We start from the raw sequence: 23,703 nt of genomic DNA, 5'->3' as shown, positions 1-23,703 counted from the left end.
CCGTTTACAGGCTTTAACGGCTGTTCGGCGCTGTTGCCATGGTAACGCTGAATGATGACGCGGTGAAAGAAAAGCTGAGTTACTGAGTAGGATGAGCTCACGAAGGTCAGTTCATCACATTTCATCACATTAATGACCGCTTTGAATCACTGACCTAAACGAGTGGGAACCGTCGAGTCAGAGAAATCGGATTTGAGCAACAAGTCTTGTAATGTGAACGTAGCCAAAGTGGCTCAGGTCGGATTTGAAAAGATCAGATTTGTGTCCACACAGCCCTGAAAACACCAGATCTGAGTCACATTAGGGCAAAAAAACCAGATTCGTGCCACTTCAGCCTGGTGATGTGAACCTAGCCTTAAATATGGAGACATTTTGAATTTCCCTTTAAGGTGTCGACCAAACAGGAGAATTTGTTGAAGCGACAGAACATTTGTCCTCAATATACCTCTAACATTCAATATACCATAACATTCTTTCAGGTTTCTGTTCTTTTAAAGTCTTTTTACAATGGATGTTGTCACAAAGCAGCTTTACAGAATTTCGGAAAAGACAAAGTTTCAACAGGACTGTAAAAATGTACAGAAACCCCCCCCGGTGAGCAAGCCAGGGGCAACAGTGGCAAGGGAAAACTCCCTCAGAGCTGAGGAGGAAACCTTGGGAGGAACCAGGCTCACCAGGGGGGACCCATCCTCCTCTGGTCAAACTACCTACAAGTGATTATATTACTAATATTAATAGCAGTAATATTGGTATTAGGAATAACTAGGAGTCTATGAGAACATCAGTGTAGGGTGGGCAGTTAGTCCAAGGCAGCTGGTCTGAAGTGGGTAGCAGGAGGGCTCGGCAGTCGGTCGTCCTTCAGTGTCCGGCCGGACATGTGGGTGATTGTATACTCGGAAAGAAAGCAGGGAGATGGAATTAGTTTTATTCTATCCGTTTGTACATAAACAGGGGATGTAAACATTTACAGAGTGTGGCTAACGACTCCGGCAGACGTTGGGGTTGCTTGTAAAGGAAGATGGAGTGGAAGAACAGCCTCCGACAGGCTTGCTGGCCTAGAACGACAGAAAAATGTGCTTTCAGAAACTCTAATGTACCACAGATGTGCTGTTATTTCAATTTCATGGAAAAAAAACAAAAGCAGAACACATGTAATCTTATTCACTCGGGACTATTTTACTGCTTATTTGAATGTTTTATGAAGTGATGTGTTTTAGCAGAGTACCACAAAGCTACACTCCTAAAAAAATGGTTCTTCATGGGTTCCTTAATTAAGACAGTGGTTCTGTATAGAACCATGAACACTCCAGAACCATATGCATGCTTAAAGAGCTCTTTGCATAGTGAAATGGTTCTTCAGGTTGATGGAGAATGTGTTGTGGCTCTGTGTAGAACATTTTTGAAAAGGGTTAGTACCAACTAAAAGGGTTCTGTTATTGTTAACATGTCCAGCTTGTAAAAACAGAAGAACCCTGGTGATATATAAAAGGCTTTTTCTGTGTGGAACCATATGTGGCACAATCTGAAGAACCATTTCACAGTGCAAAGAACCCTTTGGTCATGCAAATAGTTCTTTGAGTGTTCATGGTTGGAATTGTTTTTACTGAAGAACCCCTGAAGAACCTTTTTCGTATGGCCAAAATGTCAGATGAAGCTAATAGATGGTAATAATAATTTACCTATGAGTAAATTAGTTAAAATGTTCCAATATTAATTTAGATTTTACACAATAATCCATAAGTGCATGCATTTTAGGCTCCATGCAGGGCTGTGTGGTATTTTTCTGCAATTTCTTACTTTAAAATTGGGGGGAAAGTAGAGTTAAACACAAATATAGTTAAAATGCTTAAAACTCACACATTTTTGAACATAATATCTCAGTTCTTTTCATTCGGATCATTTTTCTAAGAAGATGACAGAACTTCAGCTTGTGAATCCACAAAACTCAACACTAATCCTCACGTTTTTGTAGGATTACAAATTTAAAGTCCTTGCTGCCCATATAGAAATCTGATATATGGCCATATACACTATATTTCCAGAAGTATAAATGACAGTCAGCGGATGCTGAGGCGCATAGTGCGCAGAGGTCACCGACTTTCTGCAGAGTCAATCACTACAGACCTCCAAACTTCATGTGGCCTTCAGATCAGCTCAAGAACAGCGTAGAGAGCTTCATGGAATGGGTTTCCATGGCCGAGCAGCTGCATCCAAGCCTTACATCACCAAGCGCAATGCAAAGCGTGGAATGCAGTGGTGAAAAGCGCCGCCACTGGACTCTAGAGCAGTGGAGACGTGTTCTCTGGAGTGACCAATCACGCTTCTCCGTCTGGCAATCTGATGAATGAGTCTGGGTTTGGCGGTTGCCAGGAGACAGTACTTGCATTGTGCCAAAGGTAAAGTTGGGTGGAGGGGGGATTATGGTAAGGGGTTGCATTTCAGGAGTTGGGCTTAGCCCTTTAGTTCCAGTGAAAGGAACTTCATGCTCCCAACTTTGTAGGAATAGTTTGGGGATGACCTCTTCCTGTTCTAACATGACTGAGCACCAGTGCACAAAGCAGGTCCATAAAGACACGGATGAGCCAGTTTGATGTGGAAGAACATGACTGGCCTGCACAGAGGCCAGGTGGGAGAATATATATATATATATATATATATATATATATATATATATATATATATATATATATATATAATCATATGTATCAATACATGGTTGAATCCATCCCAGAACAGTTATAACCGTTACAAAGTTACCAGTTTGCTTATAAATATTATTGTAATATTTCTAGGAACAAAATTCTGATTTCATATTTTGATGCTTTTGTTTCATAGCTTACAATATTCAATATACAGTGTTTTCAGAGTTTAGTTATGTAGCTAGCGATGTAGGAAATAGGATAATGTAGAACGTGTGGAAGAACCAAAAAGATTTTATATAATATGAAGTTATCAGATGAGTAATACCTGCCATCCTTATATGAATATTTTTTATCATATATTATTACACACAGACACAAACATATGCCAATAAGCTGATAAGGGAAGGCTCGCGTCTCCAAATGGTAACTTTACAGGAGACGGGGAAAACCTACTTTACTTTTAATGTAAGTCAATGGAACCAGACGTCTTTCCGAGCCGTTTTGGGAAAATTCTTTCGCTCCATTCATCGTGAAATTTACACACAATGTACCAGGCTACAGGTACTTTCAAATTATGTCAAAAACTAAAAAACGTCATACTACATCTGAAACCTGTATATTGCCATATGTAAGGGGTTTCAGGATGAATGGGAGTGGATGAACTTCACACAGACCAGTTTATTATGGCCATTCGCCTAGAAAGACTATATTTATATCCCGAATACGTGTTTTTCATACCGTTTACACCTTACAGTGCTGCTCGGGGGTTCTAGGTCGGGTTCTAAAGAGCCTGAGAGCGAATTCTGCCCGTGCTAAAGTGAAGTAGCTGGATTAGCTAAGGTGGATTATAGCAGACCCACAGTTTAACTTCCTGTTTTGCAGCCCAAAACATTCGGGAGGGATTAGCTAGAACCCGTTTTCGTTCCCCGCGCGGTTCTCCGGTCTGCATCGCCAGCCAGCTACTTTTTAACCGTCGAGACGTGTCGAGTTAGATCGTTTTGGATGGATCTAAACTGGAAGGTAAGCTGAACGACTGACCGCAACATTCGCAACTACACCGCCGTTAGCCGCCTGGCTAGCGCTAGCGTTAGCCAGCCTGCTAACTCGGCTAACCTTCTTCCGAAACGATGCAGTCGCCCGCTAAAGCCAGCTGTCGTGTTTTTGTTTGCTTTGTTTGGGTCCGTTTTCGAGACGGACCCAGAAGAAAGACGTTCAGACGTGTTTGAAGACGAGCAGGCAGTGTGGCTCGCTAATGGCCAGGCGGATAGCGAGCCTGGCGAGGCTTTGGCACAGAATAGAACAGCTGCTGGTTAGCCAAACCCAGCAAAGTTGTTCGTTAGGGTACAGCGGTGATATAATAAGCTATAAATGGTGAAGAGTGCGTTGAAGTAGTTTAGTAACTTTAATATAAGATTATGCCTGTGGCTTTTTTTCCCCCCCGAGACCATTTTGAACTTGAAACTGGATGCAGTTCTTCGCTACTTAGGTTAGAAGTCTATGGGAGGTGACTGTTGCAGCCCCTTAGAAGCTCTAAGGAAAATATCCCGCGTTATTCCGCACAAAGTGTGCCTGGTGGTCTGTGAAACCACAGCTGGGAAACGTGCAAGAAAAGATCAACAGCCTAGGTGCTTCACACCTTCAGCGCTAGCCCACCTGCACAGTTTCGTGCTTTACTGCACCTGAGTTTCATTAGCCAACGTTGTGTGGCCAAAAGTGTGTGGACACCTGAACGTCACGCCTATGTGAGCTTGTAGGACATCCTGTTCCAAAACCATGGGTATTAAAATGGACTTGGACCTTTCTTTGCAGCTGTAATTGCTTGCACCTTTCTGGGAAGGCTCCCCGCAAGATTTCCGAGTGTGTGGGGAATTTGTGCCCATTCAGTCAAAAGAGCTTTTTTGAGGACCGGCGCTGATGTTGGATGAGAGGGCCTGGCTCACAGTCAACGTTCTAGTTGAGGTCAGGGATCTGTGCAGGACACTGGAGTTCCTCCACACCGAACTCACACCTGCTGGAAGAGAACAGGTCGTTCTCCAAGCTGTTGGCCCAAAGTTGGAAGCTTATAACTGTTGTATTGCTGTAGTATTAACAGCACTCTTCATTAGAAGGGGTTAAGCCCAAATCCTGAAAAACAACCCGAGATCATCATCCCTTCTCCACCAAACTTTACTGTCTTCGTTATTCATCACGATGGGCATCGGTTTTTATGGCACCCACCAAACCTAGACTCGTCCGTTAAATTGCCAGGGATTGAAGCGTGATTCCTCTCCACAGAACTGCTCCAGGCGTCATTGGCGGTGTGCTTTATGCCGCTCCAGCTGACCCTTGGCGTTGCGCATGGTGATCTTGGGCTTGTGTGAAGCTGCTTGGCATGCTTTCATGCAGCGATGCTCCCGACGCACAGTTTTTGTGCTGATGTTGCCAGTTTGAAATGCTCTATCGAGTGATGCAACAGTGGATAGGTGACAGCAATTCTACTGCCAGTGTTTATGGAGATTGCATGGCTATGTGATTGATTTTATACACCTGTCAGCGGTGGATGTGACTGAAGCACATGAACTCAGTAGTAAAGAGGGGCCATATTAGCTATACAGTCCCAATAAACCTTTTTTAAGGATGCATAGCGATTATATCCGTGTTGGCTGATGGGACATATGTTTATATTTGATGTATTTCAAGCCAATATTTGATGATGTCTTTAATTTACTTCAGAAGAGTAGATTGTTTAGGTGGTGCTCGGCTACTGCGCGTACATGTTCATGTTTTGTTCATTTTACTGCATAACCTGGTAGAAATCAGTCGCTTTGGTGCAAATTCAGGTGGATCCAGTCCTAATTTATACATTAAGATGTTAATTGGGGGCAGTCGTGGGCTGGAGGTTAGGGAACTGGCCCTGTGACCGGAAGGTCGATGGTTTGATCCCCAGTGCTGACAGTCCATGACTGAGGTGCCCTTGAGCGAGACACCTAACCCCCAATTGCTCCCCGGGCGCCGTGGATAGGGCTGCCCACCGCTCCGGGCAAGTGTGCTCACTGCCCCCTAGTGTGTGTGTATTCACTAGTGTGTATGTGGTGTTTCACTTCACGGATGGGTTAAATGCGGAGGTGGAATTTTACTGTTTGTGGGATTAAAAAAGTATCACTTATCTTGTCTTAACCAGCCCACGTTTCCCATCTCGCAGCATCCCTATTTATATCTAAGAACTCGTCTAGATGGCAAAGGATCAACCTGTTCATTTTTTCGTATGTCTGCATAATTTAATCACTGAGATGTAAACAGTCATTCAGAGTGGTATACTGATGGATTACTGATGATTGTAACAGCAGAAAATATGAAATAGTCGTTTAATTTGCTGACTGTGTGGTGGTGGTGTGTTAGTGTGTGTTGTGCTGGTGAGAGTGGATCAGACACAGCAGTGCTGCTGGAGTTTTTAAACACCTCAGTGTCGCTGCTGGACTGAGAATAGTCCACCATCCAAAAATATCCAGCCAGCAGCATCTTGTGGGCAGTGACCTGTGACCACTGATGAAGTACTAGAGAATGACCAACACAAACTGTGCAGCAGCAGATGAGCTACTGCAGTGCTGAGAACGATCCACCACCCATGAAGTACCTGCTCTGTGAGGGTCCATGGGGGTCCTGACCACTGAAGAACAGGGTAACAGAGTATCAGAGAAACAGATGGACTACAGTCTGTAACTGTAGAACTACAGAGTGCAGCTATACAGTAAGTGGAGCTGATAAAGTGGACAATGAGCGTAGAAACAAGGAGGTGGTCAGAATGTTAGGCCTGACCGGTGTAGATGCGAATGTTCAGTATAATATCAGTGTTGAAGAGGCAGCTCTCCATCTCAGTCTTGTTCTGTCTCAGTAATGCTATTTTTATGTGTTGCATCCCCTTCAGACGGTGTGTGGGAGACTTTATCTTTCTGTGCCCGACTTCCAGCTGAGTATATGGGATGAGCCCAGTCTGATTTAGTTTTCATTTAAGCCGCTTACTCACACAGACAGAGCAATAAGGCTGCAAGCTCCCACCACCATGCCGACAGGATTTGGCTGAAGTCATTACCATTCGGGATTTTAATGTGCCATAGGGTTTTACTTTCGTTCTTTGTACAGTGTAGCACACAGCCCGTATTATTCACATGTGGGGCTGATCAGACTGGGCCTGTGTGTGTAGGCGTTCTGTGAATGGTGAGGTTCTGTTGTTTAGACTTTTTCGCTTTGGTTTTATGTCATTTTAAAGCCTTTTCATCCCCTTGATTGTATCAGGCTGTAACTAAATGATAGAACTTATTTCAGTACCAGCATATGCACATATTTATTCAGTACTGTCACATCCATACGTGGTTACCTGCGCCTTATTGCACTGCCTTTTTGTCTCAGGATTGATCTTACTGCATATTTTTGTATATTTCTAGTTGTATATTTGCCTTTAGATGGGCTTTTTGTATGTTACTGCTGTCGGAACAAAACCTCGTATCTCCAAATTGGTAGCTTTACAGAAGAAGCAAAATACATATTTTACTTTTAATGTAAGTGAATGGAACCAGACATCTTTCCAAGTCATTTTGGGTCATTTCTTTGGGTCCAGTCATCATGAAATTTACATATAATGTAAAGAGCAACAGGTATTTCCAAAATGATGTTAAAAACGGAAAAATGACAAAAATGGAGATACAAGGTTTTGTTCTGATAACAGCGATATATTCCTGTTTTTATGTTGCGTCACCCTTATTATTATTATTATTATTATTATTATTATTATTATTACTGTCCTGTGTTGTGCGACTGATACTGGCTGCTAAATTTCTGTCGGGATCAATAACCTATCTACCTGTGTATCTAGAACCGGTAGCAGAGTTGTGAATATTTTCTTCATGCTGATTTGCTTTGCTTAATGGCTCCTTTTCTGTTTTGTTATGGATAGATCAGCATGGCTCCTTATCTAATGTGCTTTTTTTCAAGAATATCTGATTTTGTTTCTCCCTTCAAATTATATTGGAATTTATTGCCAGGTTGCTTTCCATCTCAACCTCTTTTGAGTATCTCTTATTTTCCATCTTTCATAACAAACACTGTAGGTGATCAAAACTAGGCATCTGGGGTTGTATTACAGAAACGCCATAAATCTGAAATCTTATCTGTTTTATCAGCACGACAACTTTAGTTATTTAGTTTAGCTGTTACAGAACAAGAGTTGTTAAGTTCCGAATCTTCTCATTAACTCCAGATAAGAAAACGGTATCACAGGAACATCCTAACTTTACAACAAACCCCACAGCATCTTAACTTCTGTTTTAGCCATCTGTTTCTATTGTTTTACGCAGTGAGAGGCAGCACAGTTCACTATAACTAACATAATGACGCTACATTTATCAATGCTGAAAATGTTGCCTTGACTTGTAAGGGTTTTTTTTCTAACAGTGTTTAAAAACCCCAGATGCTGCAGACATGATCTTCACCATCCCCTCTTATTACCTTCGTGTGTTAATTCGGATGAAAACTAGTCAGATAAAGTGGTGGAAAATGAAGACGGAGCTGAACGGGCGTCTGTTTATTATGAGGAATAACATTAGTGCGCTCAGCTAAAGCGTTTGGGAAATGGAGACTGAGACTGAGAGCGACGACTCTGATAAACAGCATGTAGTGCTGCCACACTATTCTTAACTTTCAGTTTATTGTGCTTTAGTTTTATTTGGCCTTTTTTTTTTTTTTTGTATATCAGTAACGGTAGCTAGCTGCCTGGCTAACCAGCTTGATTTGACGCTTCAGCTGTACATGTCTGGTCGGTTGCTAGGCAACAGACATGACTTGATTTTCAGCTTCAATCGAGAAAGATAAGATTCCCTAACTTGAGATAAGAGAAGATGCGATAAGATTCTTAAGATAAGATTTGCCTCTGCAATAGGAATTTGTGATAAATCTTATGTTAAGACAAAAAGATGGGAAGTTTCTGTAATACGCTGGGTGGATCCCGTCGGAGTACAGTGGGTGGAGAGGGGCGTAGATTATGCTGGGCGTTCAGAGGAGCTAAAACGATGGCGCTTTTTTCCTGAGATCAACTGTCAGTTTTAGCTATTGCACTTTTGGCGTGTAGTTTATTAGCATGAAGCACAGCAGCCGTTAAAAAAAGTTCTGTTTATCTGAGCCAGATCTTAAAGGGGAACTCCACCTTTTTTATTTCTTCTCAAACTTACTTAATCATTCAATGGTCTAGATGTAAGCAAAATCATTCAGAGTGGTTCGGTGTGAAAAGTGACCTTCTAGAGAAATTTAGAGTCAGATTTGGTTTCCATTGTAGTACAAGGAGCCAGAAGATGGAAGCATTTAACTACATCCCATTAAGTTATTACACAAGAGGGTTATGAATGCACGGTTTGATACCCGAGACACTGTTTTGTGATAGTTTTGTTATAAAGTTTTGGCCTAAAATGTATTAAAAAATTATTACTCCATGATTATTTCCATGTTTCCTGTCAAAACTGAGGTACTGAGGTACAAAACTGAGGGAGCGCATGATGATGGTGACCTCGGAACCTAAAACTCACCTGCGAATATGTGTATTGGCACATCTCTATCATATGTAACGCTGTGTGTCTATATGTGTCTTAGAGAAGAGCATGGATAGCTCAGTGACCCTGTGGCAGTTCCTGCTGCAGCTCCTCCTGGACCCCAGCAACGACCAGCTCATCTGCTGGACCAATGAGGACGGGGAGTTCAAGCTGCTGCAGGCAGAGGAGGTGGCCAAGCTGTGGGGGGCTCGCAAGAACAAACCCAGCATGAACTACGACAAACTGAGCCGGGCCCTGCGCTACTACTATGACAAGGTTGGCACTTCATATCGTTTTTGTGGCTTTTTACTGATTTGAAATGTTCGTTTAAGTAGGCTGTAGCAGCGCTGGGCAGTACGTTGAGTACACCGTTATTATTGGCGTCACGCTAGTGATATTGATTTTTAGCTATAGTGGTATTGATGGATAACAAAAACTCAAAAAAAAAAAAAATCCTGCAAATAAATGTGAGTTTCCTTCCTGGAAATGTGGTGTCTGGTAAACCTTTAATTTGATGTAAGATTCTCTCTGGTGTTACTTAAATCATTGAATTACTTAACATGAGACCTTTAAGACAAAGCACAAATAATTTGATAATAAATTAGATTTTGACAGAGTTTATACTCTTTTTCTAAGAGATTTGTTATTGCATTTGTGTGGTGTATAGGCTATATAATGTGATCCAACAAAGCTGGAAATGTCATTTTTATTTAATTCGTCTCACAAACTACATTGTTAATCAGGAAAGCACAAATAGGAATATGAGTCGCACATCAGTTGCGTTTCATCAGTAATCTGTGTGGCTGTAATGACCAGAAAATTTTAGTTGATGTTTAATTGTCCAAAAAATAATTGTGGCTAATGATTTGACTTGTTCATTGTTAATTGTCCCTTATTATTCCCATAACGGGGAAATTTTACCTCCGCATTTAACCCGTCCGTGCAGTGGAACACCACATGCACACTAGTGAGCGCACACACTAGGGGGCAGCGAGCACACAGTGAGCCCGGAGCGGTGGGCAGCCCTATCCACAGCGCCCAGGGTGCAGTTGGGGGTTAGGTGTCTTGCTCAAGGGCACCTCCGTCATGTACTGTCAGCTCTGGGGATCGAACCTGTAAGCTTCCGGTCACAGAGCCGGTTCCCTAACCTCCAGCCCACGTCTGCCCCCAAGATGTATGCTAGATGTATACATCTAGTAAAGTTGCCACATTGACGTATTAGCCATCCTGCTTCCTGCCATGGCCATAACTATTTAAGGACACTGAAGTCAGTGACTGAAGTCAGCAACTATCGAATGAGCAGTGGCTGGTCCTGAGCTGACCTCCGAACGGCTGCGGCTCGGCCATAGACTTAGCTGCTCTGGTTGGACTGCTCGTAATGTTGCTGGCTGAGTCAGCATGTTTTAGTCCCGCTCCAGTAGCTGCTCATTTTAGGCTGTACTAGGCTACTAGTTTAGGGTAGTCGGCTATTTAGGCGATTAGATGAGAAAGTACAGCTGTATGGTGTTACCTGCTCATACATACTGCAACCTAGACAGACAGACAGACAGACAGACAGACAGACAGACAGACAGACAGACAGACAGATGCTTTGTTGATCCCAAAGGAAATTTTAGCAGCCAGTATCAGTCACACAACACAGCACAGTTATGATAATAAGGGTCGTACAATATGAAAGGAAGACTATATCGCTGCTGTCGGGAAAAACTGTCGGGTTTTTCAGTTTTTAACATCATTTGAAAACATCTGTCCCCGTTTACTTTGTGTGTAAAATTCATGATGAACGGACCAAAAGAAACGACTCAAAACGACTTGGAAAGGCATTGATTTGACGTTGATCCATTGACTTGCATTAAAAGTAAAGTAGGTTTTTTCCCACCTCCTGTAAAGTTCCCATTTTGGAGATGTGAGGTTTTGTTCCAACAGCAGTGATCTAACAAAACAACTGTCTACAGGGCAAAATATGCAATAACATCTATCCTGAGATAAAAAAGGCAGTGTAGTAATGAATGTGCAAGGAAGCGCAGGTAACAGCGTGTAATGACAGTACTGAATAAATATGTGCAGGTATTGGAACTGAAAAAGTGTCCAGGTGTGCAGAAGTGAAATATGTACAGTAAGGTGTTCATATGTGCAGATAGATGAAACAAACTTCTGATTTAGCACGAGAGATTCAGTCCTCATCTCTCCTCTCCCCCATGGGAAGAGCTGAGGAGCCTAATGGCTCGAGGGGCGAAAGATCCTCCTGAGATCACCTGCATGAGAAGGTTCACTGTTAACCATCATACTGATGGTATAGTGCCGTGTAGCTAACATTACTGAGAAATCTGAAGGTATATTAGGCTGTATTTGTCTCATTAACTGCGTGAGTAGATGCCTTTCCTGGTAGCTGGGGTTTAGTACAGAAAGCCTTTCATATCGTATGTTTGTGTGCGTTCACAGTAATCAGTGAGGACAGAAGTGCAGAAGAGACGAGCAGAGAGAGAGAGGTAAATAAAAAAATCAGCTTCAAGCAAGCAAGCAAAGTTTATTTATATAGCGCTTTTTATAACAGGTGTTGTCGCAGAGCAGCTTCACAGAAAAATTAGCATTACAGAAAGAAAGAAAAGAAAAATCCGGGTCCGAGCCCCCATGAGCGTCGCCGGTGGCAACGGTGGCAAGGAAAAACTCCCTAAAAGAGGAAGAAACTTTGAGAGGAGCCAAGACTCAGAAGGGGAACCCGTCCTCCTCTGGTCGACACCGGGCAGCAAACATTGTTACTATGAAGAACAAAGTGGGGAGGAAAAAAAAAGAAAGCAGCGGCTCATTTGATTAGTTTATGATGATGCAGCAGCAGCAACAGCGGTGGCTGGTGAGCAGTGGCACCCGATCAGGGTAGAAGGGCCAACAGCATCAGACGCACAGGATGGGCGGCTGTTCAAAGTAAAGAAGACAATGCAGAGTCAGTTCTGTAAAGAGAACCACTGGATTTAGAGAAGGTTTTAACATGTATTTTCATCTGAAAATACACACACAACACACAACAACAGTTAAATTATAAAGTATATAAACAAACAGGGTAACTGGAGTCACATCAGTTTATGGAGCATAGCTGACGGGCGCACACTGATCTCAGTTGAGATGCGGTTTTGATAGGAAACACAGAAATAATCCTGGAGTAATATTTTTTTTTTTTTTACTAAAAATACGTTTTAGTAAAACTTTATAACGAAACTATCGCAAAGCAGCGCCTCGGGTATCAAGACACACATTTATAACCATTTTGTGTAATATCTTAACGTAATGTAGCTTCTAGAGTCGTTAAATTCTTCGGACATCTGGTTCCTTCTACTATAACGGTGACCAACTCTGACTCTGTAAAGTTCTCTAGAAGGGCGCTTTTCACACCGAACCACTCTGAACGATGTTGTTTACATCGAGACCATTGAATGATTGTCATTTGGCAAAATCGGTAGGGTTGGCTTTTAGGGAGCACATAATTGGAGACGTGTAGGGGCAGTTTATGGAAAAATGGAGGGATGGGGAAGGAATATATGAAAGGAAAAGATGCATAACAGTTACAGATGGGTAAAAGGGTAAAAAGGAGCAATGATTTGGCAAAAAAAAAGTAAAATTGATCCTAGTTATGGCCCTACTTGCTAGTTATTATTATATAGTTGCTGGTAATACTGTCAGATTGATGCACTATATTGTTTAGCACACACTCTCACATAAAGGTCTTTTATAAGGCATCATGTTTAGTCCAGCAAAGCTAACGTTTTTTACGTAAGAGGAAATATGCGTGCTTATTCTGTTAGTATACATGCTAAAAACATTATAGAGAGAATTAGCTCCATAGCTTACAAATAAACAAATGTTACCTGCACTGCTCTCTACACATGTTAGAGCACCAAGCTAGACGTTTTTGTGTGTCTCCAAAGACACATTTACTACTTTCTTGTGTTAATGTCTGTTTGCCTCAACCAAACATGCCCAGTTTTGCTTTTTGCTGCTTTATATTTGTTGTGAAATCTAACGATTGTGGAAAATGATCGTGGTCAGTTTAACCCTTGTGTGGTGTTTGTTACTCAGTGGTCTGGTGGACCCACCACATTATTGCTTTTAAAATCAGCACAGCCAGAACAATTTGTCAAAACACCTGATGTTTAAAATATCATAAGTAGCCAGCGTAGCGTTCTCCTTTAGCAGCTGTAGCCAGTCAGCAGCCTGTCCATGTTGTCTACACACACACTAACAGCAGGCCATGTAGGAGGAGAACAGAGTGAAGGACACAGCACCTCCACACTTTTACTCCCCATGGGTTCAGCCCAGCACCACATGTGTAGTATAAATGTGTGGGGGGTGAACAGAGTGAATCATGCGATCATGTAACAACTGTGACAGGTCCAGTACTCAGACTAAACTAATCAGTAATAATGATTTATATAGTGATAAACAGCTGTAATTGCCGGCGAGAGGCTCTGTTCGATAAGGTTATTACAAACTCCCATCCGATTCTGCTGCAGTGTGATATTTGTAATATTGTGATAATTGAATTTTATCAATACTGAATTTTACCTGCGCTCCTGTTTCTTGTTTTACTGCACTTGGGTTTCATCATTAGCCACTCACCATGTCTTTGTGGAGCTAAATTAGTTGTGTTAAGGCAGGAAAGTGCAGGTGGATAAGATTTAAGGTTCTACTTAGTTCAGTAGCTCCATAATTGGCCTGAAAAATGAATCTTCAGATGCTGTTATTTGTCTTTGGACTCTCACAGCCTATTTAACAAGCATTGGAAAGCTAATGCACACACTGGCGTAACGTTGCTCATCAATAGCAATTAAATGAAAATAATATGCCACGTGTTTGTGGGAATTGTTTGTCCTGGTTTGTTATGAAAACAAGCATATTATATTTTTATATATATACATTTTATGGCTCGGAGACTTTCTGGGTGATGAGCCCAGCTGTCCGTGAGTGAAGCTTCATAATCTCTACCGTGAACCAACATGGGCAAGATTACCGATATTGAAACCCTATTGGGCGGTACCGGTACCAATCTGGGCTCCCAAGTGGCGCAGCCAGCAGGCGTTGGCCCCATCATCAGGTGATCGCGAGTTCAGCCCCTGGTGATGCTACAGCCGTCCGTAGCCAGGAGTCCAAAAGAGCCTCGCTCTCTCTGGGTGGGTAGGGTGGCCCCTCGTCTCCCCCATCACGCGATGCTGGTCAGTGCAGGCGTCTGTTAGCTGCCGTAACCAATCTGGCGGTTGGTGCTTTCCTCTGAGCGCGTTTGACTGTCAATGCCGTTTCGCGAGTGGCTGAATGGACACAGTGGCACTTCACAGGTCTCGGAGGAAGCCTGTGTTAGCCTTCATCCTCCTAGCGTTCGCGGTATCGTGCGATTTGGGGAGTCTAACTAGTGGGTGAAATTGGATACGACGAAATTGGGGAGAAAACTGGGTAGAAATGGGGAAAAAAACCTATTTCTAAAGCAGATTTTTGCTATTTCTTACATTTATTCTGCTCTTCCTCACTGATCACTATTTCTCCACAGCGTTGTTGAGCTTATTTGGTGTGTAAATTGTGCGATCTTACAAATCTGAAAATGTTTAGTTTTTTTTTTTTTAGTTTTGTCACTTCCAGGTTTGCTTTGGTTGTTTGAAACTGGTTCTTATTAAAAATAGACATCCCAGAATAGTGATGCACTGTTAATTTACAAGAATAATTTTACATTTAAAGCATCTTTGAAAATAAATGTATACTGAAAGTTTCAGAAATTTGAATTATGCAATCATATACATTTTTTTGCTATACCACTCACTGCTGGTGTGCGAGTGGTTTAACTTTTGACTTTGTAGAATATCCAGATATTTAGGCCGACTGTTTCGCCACCTGAGGGCGCTTTTGGACCTACTGGCATTGTTTTAATTCCAGCGACTGGGTCATGAAAATGTTGTCAGCTGTTTTTTTGGCTAAGCGTTCATGTTAGTGGATAATGTACACTGCATGTGGACGTACAGTACAGTACAAAACGTATATCCCGTATTCGGACTTTGTTCATAACGACTTTGTTGTGCTCTTTGTTCTTTTGTGGCTTTCAGTGGTAAGTAGGTGGTGTTTGGAGCAGGAAAAAAATTGGCCTCTGTCATTTTCCTCAGTTTGCAAGGTAATTAAATGTATTCCTTAGGTGTGAGAGAGGGTAATTGCCCCCTCTAGTGAACAACCCAATTATAGAGATAATTAGGAGACAGCTGTTGGTCTACTTTAGTGATCAGTTGTAATTTGGATCAGCCCTGCTCTGCTCAGGTTTGACTTTGTCCCTCTTCTTTAGAGTTTGCAACTTTGACTAACATCTTGCATAGAATATATCAGCTTTGATTCCTCTGAGCATAACATTCTAAACCGGTTAGAACATTAAACTGCAGTTAATGAGTCAATAGGCTGTGAATTAATGAGAAACTAATGTCAGGTAATCAGCTAAGTACTTAATCATTAACCAGTAGTTAACCCTCTGTTGCACAATGTTACCTCAGGGCAACAAACACATTTTTCAATAAAATTATACAGTACTGTGTGAAAGGGCACCCAAGACACATTTTCAAAATCTATGTATTTGTGTAGTTTGTGTTTATATGCTGAGAAAAGTGTTAATATTTGAATAAACACAATTTATAGAATATTAATTATTATTAAATACCATCTCCAAGCCTCTCCTCGAGGAAGCCCAGTATTATATGTAGTTAAACAGCAGCTCCTGGTTTGACCAATCAGTGCTCAGTAAATTGAGCTCATGATGTCATTGATGATATTAACGAGTCTCTGTGGCGGCTGTGAAGGTGTCGAGGAAAAATATGGACCAAAGAAATTCTTGTTACTTCTTATTGTTTTTATGTTTATTTGAATTATGAATACGACTTTATTCTAATGTATATTGTGATAAACTCACTGCTGAGGGAAACTGTTTAAAAATTTGCTTAGTTGCCTAAAACTTTCGCACGGTACTTATTTAAAGACAACAGTAGGGTTAACAATAAAAGGAAGAGTTTGAGTAAGTCAGTAAAACACATGTACTTGGTCATCCTCTCTCTTATTGGGCACATTTAAACCTCTTGTTCAACGTTCAGTAGCAATTTTTTTTTGTTTTGAGAATTTGCAGAAATATGTTTGTTGCCTAGAAGCGACATTGTGCGACAGTGGAACAAGCCAGGTATCACCACTTCAGGACACATGGCTCTATCATTTATTCCCATTGTCACACAATGTTGCCTCAGGGCAACGTATTCCAGAAGGACCTCTGTACACATTGAATTTAACAATCGGCTCAGAAAAAAAAAACAAATCAAGGACCATTTATGCAAAAAAAAAATTACTCTTATCATTTGTGCAGTACAGGGTTAAATGAGCAGTTAAGTAATGCATAAAATTAATATTTAATTGCATATTTGCATATAATCAATGAATTAACAACTTTTAATGTAAAATGTTGCCAAATTAAGTAGTAGGACCCAGCAGTTGTGTTGAAACTGGTCAGGTTTGTGGAATTTTACTGTGATAGAGCCTCACTTTGCTCTCAGAGCAGCCTCAGTTCTTTGTCCTATGGATTCCATAAAATATCAGAAACATTGCTTTGAGATTCTGGTCCATGTTGACTTGATTGCGTTGTGCATTTCTTGAGGATTTTTCTGGTGCACTTTCATGCTGTGGCTCCTATTTTACCACATCCCAAAAGTGTTGTATTGGATTGTGATCCAGTGACTGGGAAGATGAACTCTGAGCTTATTGTCATGGTTATGAAACCAGTTTGAGACGACTTTTACTTTATAACGTGGTTCATTATTATGCTGGAAGTAATCATTAGGAGGTGGTAAATTGTGGCTATGAAGGGATGAACATGGTCAGCAACAATACTCAGCTAGGCTGTGGCGTCCAGGCGATGGATGACTGGTATTAAAGGGACATAAAATGTGCTAAGAAAACATTCCCCACACCATTACACCACCTCCACCAGCCTGGACTGCTGACACAAGGCAGGTTGGATCCATGAATTCATGCTGTTGTCACCAAATTCTGACCCCGCCATCTATGTGCCTCAGCAGCAATTGAGATTCATCAGACCAGGCCGCGTTTGTCCGGTCTTCACCTGTCCCCTTTGTAGCCTCAGCTTTTGGTTTTTTAGCTGACAGATGTCAACGGGTGTTGTGGTCTGGTCTGGGCCTAAGCCCCCATGAGCATCGCCAATAGGAAAAACTCCCTAAGAGCAAAAGGAAGTTTTGAGGAACCAAGACTCAAAAGGGGAACCCACCCTCCTCTGGTTGACACCGGATAGCAAACAGTGTTATATATATATATATATATATATTAAATAGTAGAATGCAAAAATGGGGGAAAACAGGTGGTGCAGTGGTTAATTAGATAGCTTGAGTTTATGCTGCAGCAGCATCAGGAGGGTCAGTTCATGCAGGTGATGTTGGCACAGCTTTGTACAGCATGAAACTGTATGGTTGTCGAAACGGTGCAGATCAGCCAACAGAGATGGAGCTCTGGTAACTCCCATGTGGCGACTCGGGCAGATGTCGCTCAGGGGCAGTGAGAGATTGTGAGAATGTGAGAGAGAGACAGAGAGATTATCAGTGAAGTGAAACCGAACGTGGTCTTCTCCTATTATAGCCCATCATCCTCCAGGTTTGACGTGTTGTACACTCTGAGATGCTTTTCTGCTCACCACAAACGTGCAGAGAGGTTATTTGAGCTACCCTATTAGCCCAAACCACTCTGGCCATTCTCTGTTCACAAAGAGTTTCTGACCACAGAGCGTCTGCTCATTGCATGCTTTTCTTTTTCGCAGCGTTCTGAGTAACTCCAGAGACTGTTGTTCGTGAAAATTCCAGGAGATCAGCAGTTATAGAAATACTCAGACCAGCCTGTTAGGCACCAATAATCATGCTGTGGTTAAAATCACTGAGATCGCAATTTGTTCTAATTCTGATTGTAGACGTCAACGTTAAACGAAGCTGCTGGCTAATTAGATAATTGCATGAATGAGTAGGTGCACTGGTGTTCCTAACAAAGTGCTTGGTGTGTGTGTGTGTGTGTATGTATGTATGTATGTGTGTGTATATATATATATATATATATATATATATATATATATATATATATATATATATATATATATATTACACTGTCATTATTCATTTTATCAGCTCCACTTACTGTATAGCTGCACTTTGTAGTTCTACAGTTACAGACTGTAGTCCATCTGTTTCTCTGATACTCTGTTACCCTGTTCTTCAGTGGTCAGGACCCCCATGGACCCTCACACAGCAGGTACTATTTGGGTGGTGGATCATTCTCAGCACTGCACTGACGTGCTAAATGTGCGCGCATGTATACAAATGAGTGTATCAGGTTCTGTTCCTGTAAAATATGCAGTCATGCATAGTAATCAATGCCAATTTGTTTTTAAAATGAAAAATCATAACAGTCCTAATGTTTATTGGTGAACTGGTGATGATTCTTTTCTCTTCTTCCTCTCGCAGAACATCATCAAGAAAGTGAATGGCCAGAAGTTTGTTTACCGCTTTGTGTCGTACCCTGACATCCTGAAAGGTGATGTCTTGGCCAGAACTGAGGGGGCTGGTGAAGGTGTACCAGGATGCGCATCACTTGCACTGCCCGACAAAGCCACCAGCACCATGAGGGAAAACAAGGACAGCAAAGCAGCAGGAGAAGGGGGCTCTGGAGCTCAAGGCCAGCCAAAACCCTCTAGTCGGAATGACTATATCCACTCAGGTCTATACACCTCCTTCACCCTGACCTCTCTGCAGTCAGGAACGCAGCTCTTCAAGTCCATCAAGATGGAAAATCCTGGAGAAAAGCTGGCTGAGAAGAAAGCAGTCCAGGAGGCTCCACAGCCATCTTCAGTCATTAAATTTGGGACTACTCCTCCAAGTAGACCTTTTCTGCAGACTGCAGAGAAGCCAGCCCTGTCGGTGTATCCCCTCCAAGCGACACTCCAGATGTCCGAGCCTGAAAACAAGCAGCCGACTGGCCAGCCTGTGGTATACACACTTGATTTGACCACTGCCACAGAGGCGGCTCCGGCGGCTCACCCTCTCTCAGGGATTTCTCCTCCACTGCCCTGCCGCTCACCCTCCCCCAACACACTGACGGACTCTCAGGAGCTGGTCATCGACACCGACATCGAGTCCATCTCCTCCCAGCCCTCCGAGCTTCAGCTGCAGGTAAAAATTGAAAACGCACAGTTAGCCATTCGTAGGGCTGCCCTGAAAAGCAGTTTACAGGCTTTGAATACTTACTAGTTTTTCCAAATCCTCAACAGTACTTACAATCCATAACTAAGCATAATTTTAAATAAGGATGCACCACTAACACTTTTTCCCTTCCACCAATATCTGATTCTTGAGTCTCGGCCGACACAGAGCACCAATACCGATATGAATTCTTTCTAACCTGACTTGCTTTAAAGTCGTGATATTTATACAGTACACTTTTAAAAAATATTTTATTTTGGTAAATGCACTGTTTTGTGTCACTAATAAAAATATGAAGCTTGAATGAATAGTCTTGGATTACTTGGATATAAAATCTATTGAACATAATGTTTATTTACTGTATGTATTTGCTAAATATAAAAGTTTAGTGTTTACTATTATGTAATTAGTAATAAAAGCTTGTTTAACAGCTGAAGGAATTTTATTTTACTGTGCAAAATAGTTAAAATCAGAACTGAACCATATATAGATACACCTGTGATCTATACATGTAATCAGCTGATCTGACTCAGCAAAAACGGTGCTGAGTGTTGTTTCACATATGAATTTGTCAAGTCATTTGACTAATTTGTGCATTTCATTCACTTGAGTTTACATCTCTGAGCTGCTGCCTGATTCAGCTGGTGGAGTTGGCTACCGAGCTGCTATGCTAAAGGCTAAACCAAGACTAAAGAGGCCCGAGGATCCTTCCCTTGTCTCTCTAATGTTTGCTTCCTCAATAGCAACCTGTACTAACATCAGTGTAACTGACTGCACAGTGAGAGATGAGAAGTTACTGAAAGAAGTTAAGGGGCTGCCGTTAGCGTCTTTTATCATGTTGGTATTTTGTGTCATCTGGTGTGTTTGTGGCATATCGGTAAAAACAGTAACTTGGATGAATTCCAGTTGATATGTCACTGCCACCTACTACTTTACACGGTCAACTGGCACAGCCCAGAGGGAAAGCGGTGCCCTTTGTTGAGTCAAGGTGCATTGGATATCCAGCATGACTTGACCAAAGTGCTGGACAGTAAGACGATATTTATCATTATCATGATGAATTGTCACAATACGTCTCAAAGTGGTTTTCTGAATGTGTGTTGGATATCGTCTTAAAGAATCGAAGACCAGTTGCATGTTTCATTAGAGAACATAATTAGTCATGATATATTGGATATTGCCCTGCGATGGACTGGCGACCTGTCCAGGGTGTATCCTGCCTTCCGCCTGAAGACTGCTGGGATAGGCTCCAGCACCCCCCCGCGACTCTGACGGAGAAGCGGCTTAGAAAATGGATGGATGGATGGATGGATGGATATTGGATTTGGTGCAGCGAAGACTGCACTAAATGTTGAATACACTTCAATGTATTCGAGTTTTTGATAGCACTGTTTTTTTTTTTCCCCCCAATTTTCTCCCCAGTTTACTCGCTAGTTAGGACTCCCCCAGTCACATGATACCACCAGCGCTAGAAGGGCGAGGGGTAACACAGGCTTCCTTTAAGACCTGTAAAGCGCCACCGCATCTTTTCAAACTGCTGCTAAGGCAATGTCATTGGACAGCTGAACGCCCCCCAACTGCCAGATCTGTTACATCAGCTGACAGATGCCTGCACTGACTTGCATTGCGCTGAGTGATGAGGAAAAAAATCTTGAAGTTGTGTGATGTACAGGGTGATTCCAAAACATTCGTCTGATTTCAATGCACCGTATCCTTAGAACCGTGAGACGCCTTGGAACCAATCATATACGAATTAAAAGAGGGGGTCAGAGAGTTTCTGACTGGCTCCCTTCAGTCTGAGAGGAGATGAGACCCCAGAGCAGCGCGTTCTGCGTTCACCACGTCAATAAGAGTGAATCCGTCAGAACTGTGCTGTGTGATTTTCGTGGGCAGTGAAGCTCCAGCAGCTCAGAGCGTTCGTCGTTGGTTCCACAGCACTGGATGATCTCCGAAATCCCACTGAAAGAGCCGTGAGAGCAGCGACGCCTGACACGCTCAGTCCCGTATGGGATGAGTTTAACTGTGGCGTTGATGTCGTCCGTACAGCTGGAGGAGGTTCAGACTGAGACCTTTTAAAATTACATAAACTTCATGCTTCTTAAACCTTTCACAGTTTACTGCGTTGTTCTGTAATGACTTACAAGTGAGGTGAATCATTTTGAAATTGATGAACCTTTTTGACGCACCCTGTATTTTTTGCCATATCGCTAAGCTCTACTTAATGATACAACACTACCAGTTATAATTTAATTATTTTTTTAAACATTTTTTCCATTTTTTAGCAATTCTATTGCTATTTAAATTCTAGTTCTGTTTAAATCTGTTTAAGAATATCTTTGCTGATGTAATTTAGGCTGCAGTTTTGAAACGTCTGAATACTAAATAGAGGAATAAAAAGTCAAATAAAGACCGAATGCATTAGTATTCAAATTATTCAGGCCAGCCTTGGAAATAACAGAAAAAGGAAAAAGTATTTGAAGCAGATGTTATTATAATATTCACCTTGAATAATATTTTATTGTTTATAGATGATAAAAGCTTGCTTGTATTTGGGGCTCTCTAAGTTGCCAGGTGATTGACTAATTGACTAAGCATTTGTAGCATTTCTGTCTAAGATTCTGTCAGCCGGCTAATTGCATTTACTTTCTTCATTTTATTTTGTTATTATTATTATTATTTTTTTACATCTTTTTAGATATTTCTGCAGAAATATTTCTGTAAATATTGATTAGTCAAATTTTAGTTGAAAATTCTTGACTATGAAAATCCTTACCCAGCGCTAAACCTTCCGAGTGTTTCTTTGTTTAGGTCCAGCCCCCTTCTGTTTCCAGTGACACCATCCAAACACCGGAGTCTGGATGTTCCGAATTGTCGCTGTCTCCAGCCCGCAGCCAGAGCGGCAAGTCGAGAAAGCCCAAAGTCCTTGAGCTGAGGCCAACACTGCTGGTGACCAGTTCAGACTTGAGCCCCCTCAACCTGTCCAGTCCTTCCCTGCCCACAGCCTCTCTCACCCCAGCCTTCCTGCAGGTCAGTACCTTCACTTCATCCAACCAGGGTTTACTATCTTTTGTTTGAACCCCTTAAAGGTCCTAATAAGGCCATTCAGCGTGGTTTGATGTGAAATGCACTATTTTAGAGAAACTTTAATGAAACCAAAACAGAATTGTATACAGTGGTGGTGATGGGAAGCAGATGTCTCACAAGTTTAATGCTGCTAAAAGTCACCTCACAGAAAGCCATTAGGTAAAATGGTTATGAATGCATCAGGAGATTGTAAAGTGGTACCAGGGGAAAGTGTAGCAAGGCAGCAGAGGGTGGTTGTCTGTAGAATGAGGTTAGAAACAAAGAAGAGGAAGAGAGTGAAGACAGAGCCAAAGATTAGATGGTGGAAGCTGAAGGAGGAGGATGGTTGCAGGCAGTTCAGGGAAAAATTGCAACAGGCCCTTGGGGGCAGTGAAGAGCTACCTGAGGACTGGGAAACTACACCTAAGGTGGTGAGAGAAACTGGCAAGAATGTGTTGGGTGTTTCGTCTGGTCAGAGGAAAGAAGACAAGGAAAGTTGGTGGTGGAATGAGGAAGTCCAGGAGAGTATTCAGAAGAAGGAGGCAGCTAAGAAAAAGTGGGCTAACCAGAGAGATGAAGGAAGTAGGCAGGAGTACCGTGAGGCTAGTCGCATAGTGAACAGAATGGTGGCAAAGGCTCAGGCCTATGATGAGCTGTATGAGAGGCTGGACAGTAAAGTAGGAGTACAGGACTTGTATCGTTTGGCTAAACAGAGAGATAGAGCTGGAAAGGATGTACAGCAGGTTAGGCTGATAAAGGATAGAGAGGGAAATGCACTAGTGAGTGAACAGAGAGTGTTGAGTAGATGGAAGGAGTACTTTGAAGAACTAATGAATGAGGAAAACGAGAGAGGAGGACAACGGGGGAGAGATCGTGGATCAGGAAGTGCAGAGAATTAGAAAGGTGGAAGTGAGGGCAGCTTTAAAAAGGATGAAGAATGGAAAGGCAGTTGGTCCAGATGACATACCTGTGGAGGTATGGAGATGTTTAGGAGAGAAGGCAGTGGACTTTTTAACCAGGTTGTTTAACAAAATCCTGGAGAGTGAGAAGATGCCTGATGAGTGGAGAAGCAGTGTACTGGTCCCCATTTTTAAGAACAAGGGTGATGTGCAGAGCTGCAGTAAGTACAGAGGTATAAAGTTGATGAGCCACACCATGAAGGTATGGGAAAGAGTTGTTGAAGCAAGGCTA

The 23,703-nt window shown here is 42.1% G+C and overlaps 1 protein-coding gene across 2 annotated transcripts in view; it reads left to right on the top strand.

The window, feature by feature from the left end:
* The window catches only part of elk4 (ETS transcription factor ELK4), a 30,061-nt gene continuing 6,358 nt past the window's right edge, over positions 1–23,703 (top strand). The window contains exons 1-4 of one of the 2 annotated variants that reach the window (XM_017714835.2): positions 1–105; positions 9,258–9,472; positions 18,715–19,419; positions 22,258–22,476. In XM_017714835.2, the coding sequence (XP_017570324.1) occupies positions 9,266–9,472; positions 18,715–19,419; positions 22,258–22,476 (1,131 nt within the window). In that variant the 5' untranslated portion in view covers positions 1–105; positions 9,258–9,265. Of the gene's footprint in view, positions 106–3,286; positions 3,663–9,257; positions 9,473–18,714; positions 19,420–22,257; positions 22,477–23,703 lie in introns of those variants that run through there. The other variant, XM_017714834.2, reaches the window with a different exon arrangement.

This window comes from Pygocentrus nattereri, chromosome 21 (genome assembly GCF_015220715.1).
Source record: "Pygocentrus nattereri isolate fPygNat1 chromosome 21, fPygNat1.pri, whole genome shotgun sequence".
NCBI classification, from domain to species: Eukaryota; Metazoa; Chordata; class Actinopteri; order Characiformes; family Serrasalmidae; genus Pygocentrus; species Pygocentrus nattereri.
Note: the sequence above shows the minus strand (reverse complement) of the source record. Positions and strands in the feature narration are given on the sequence as shown.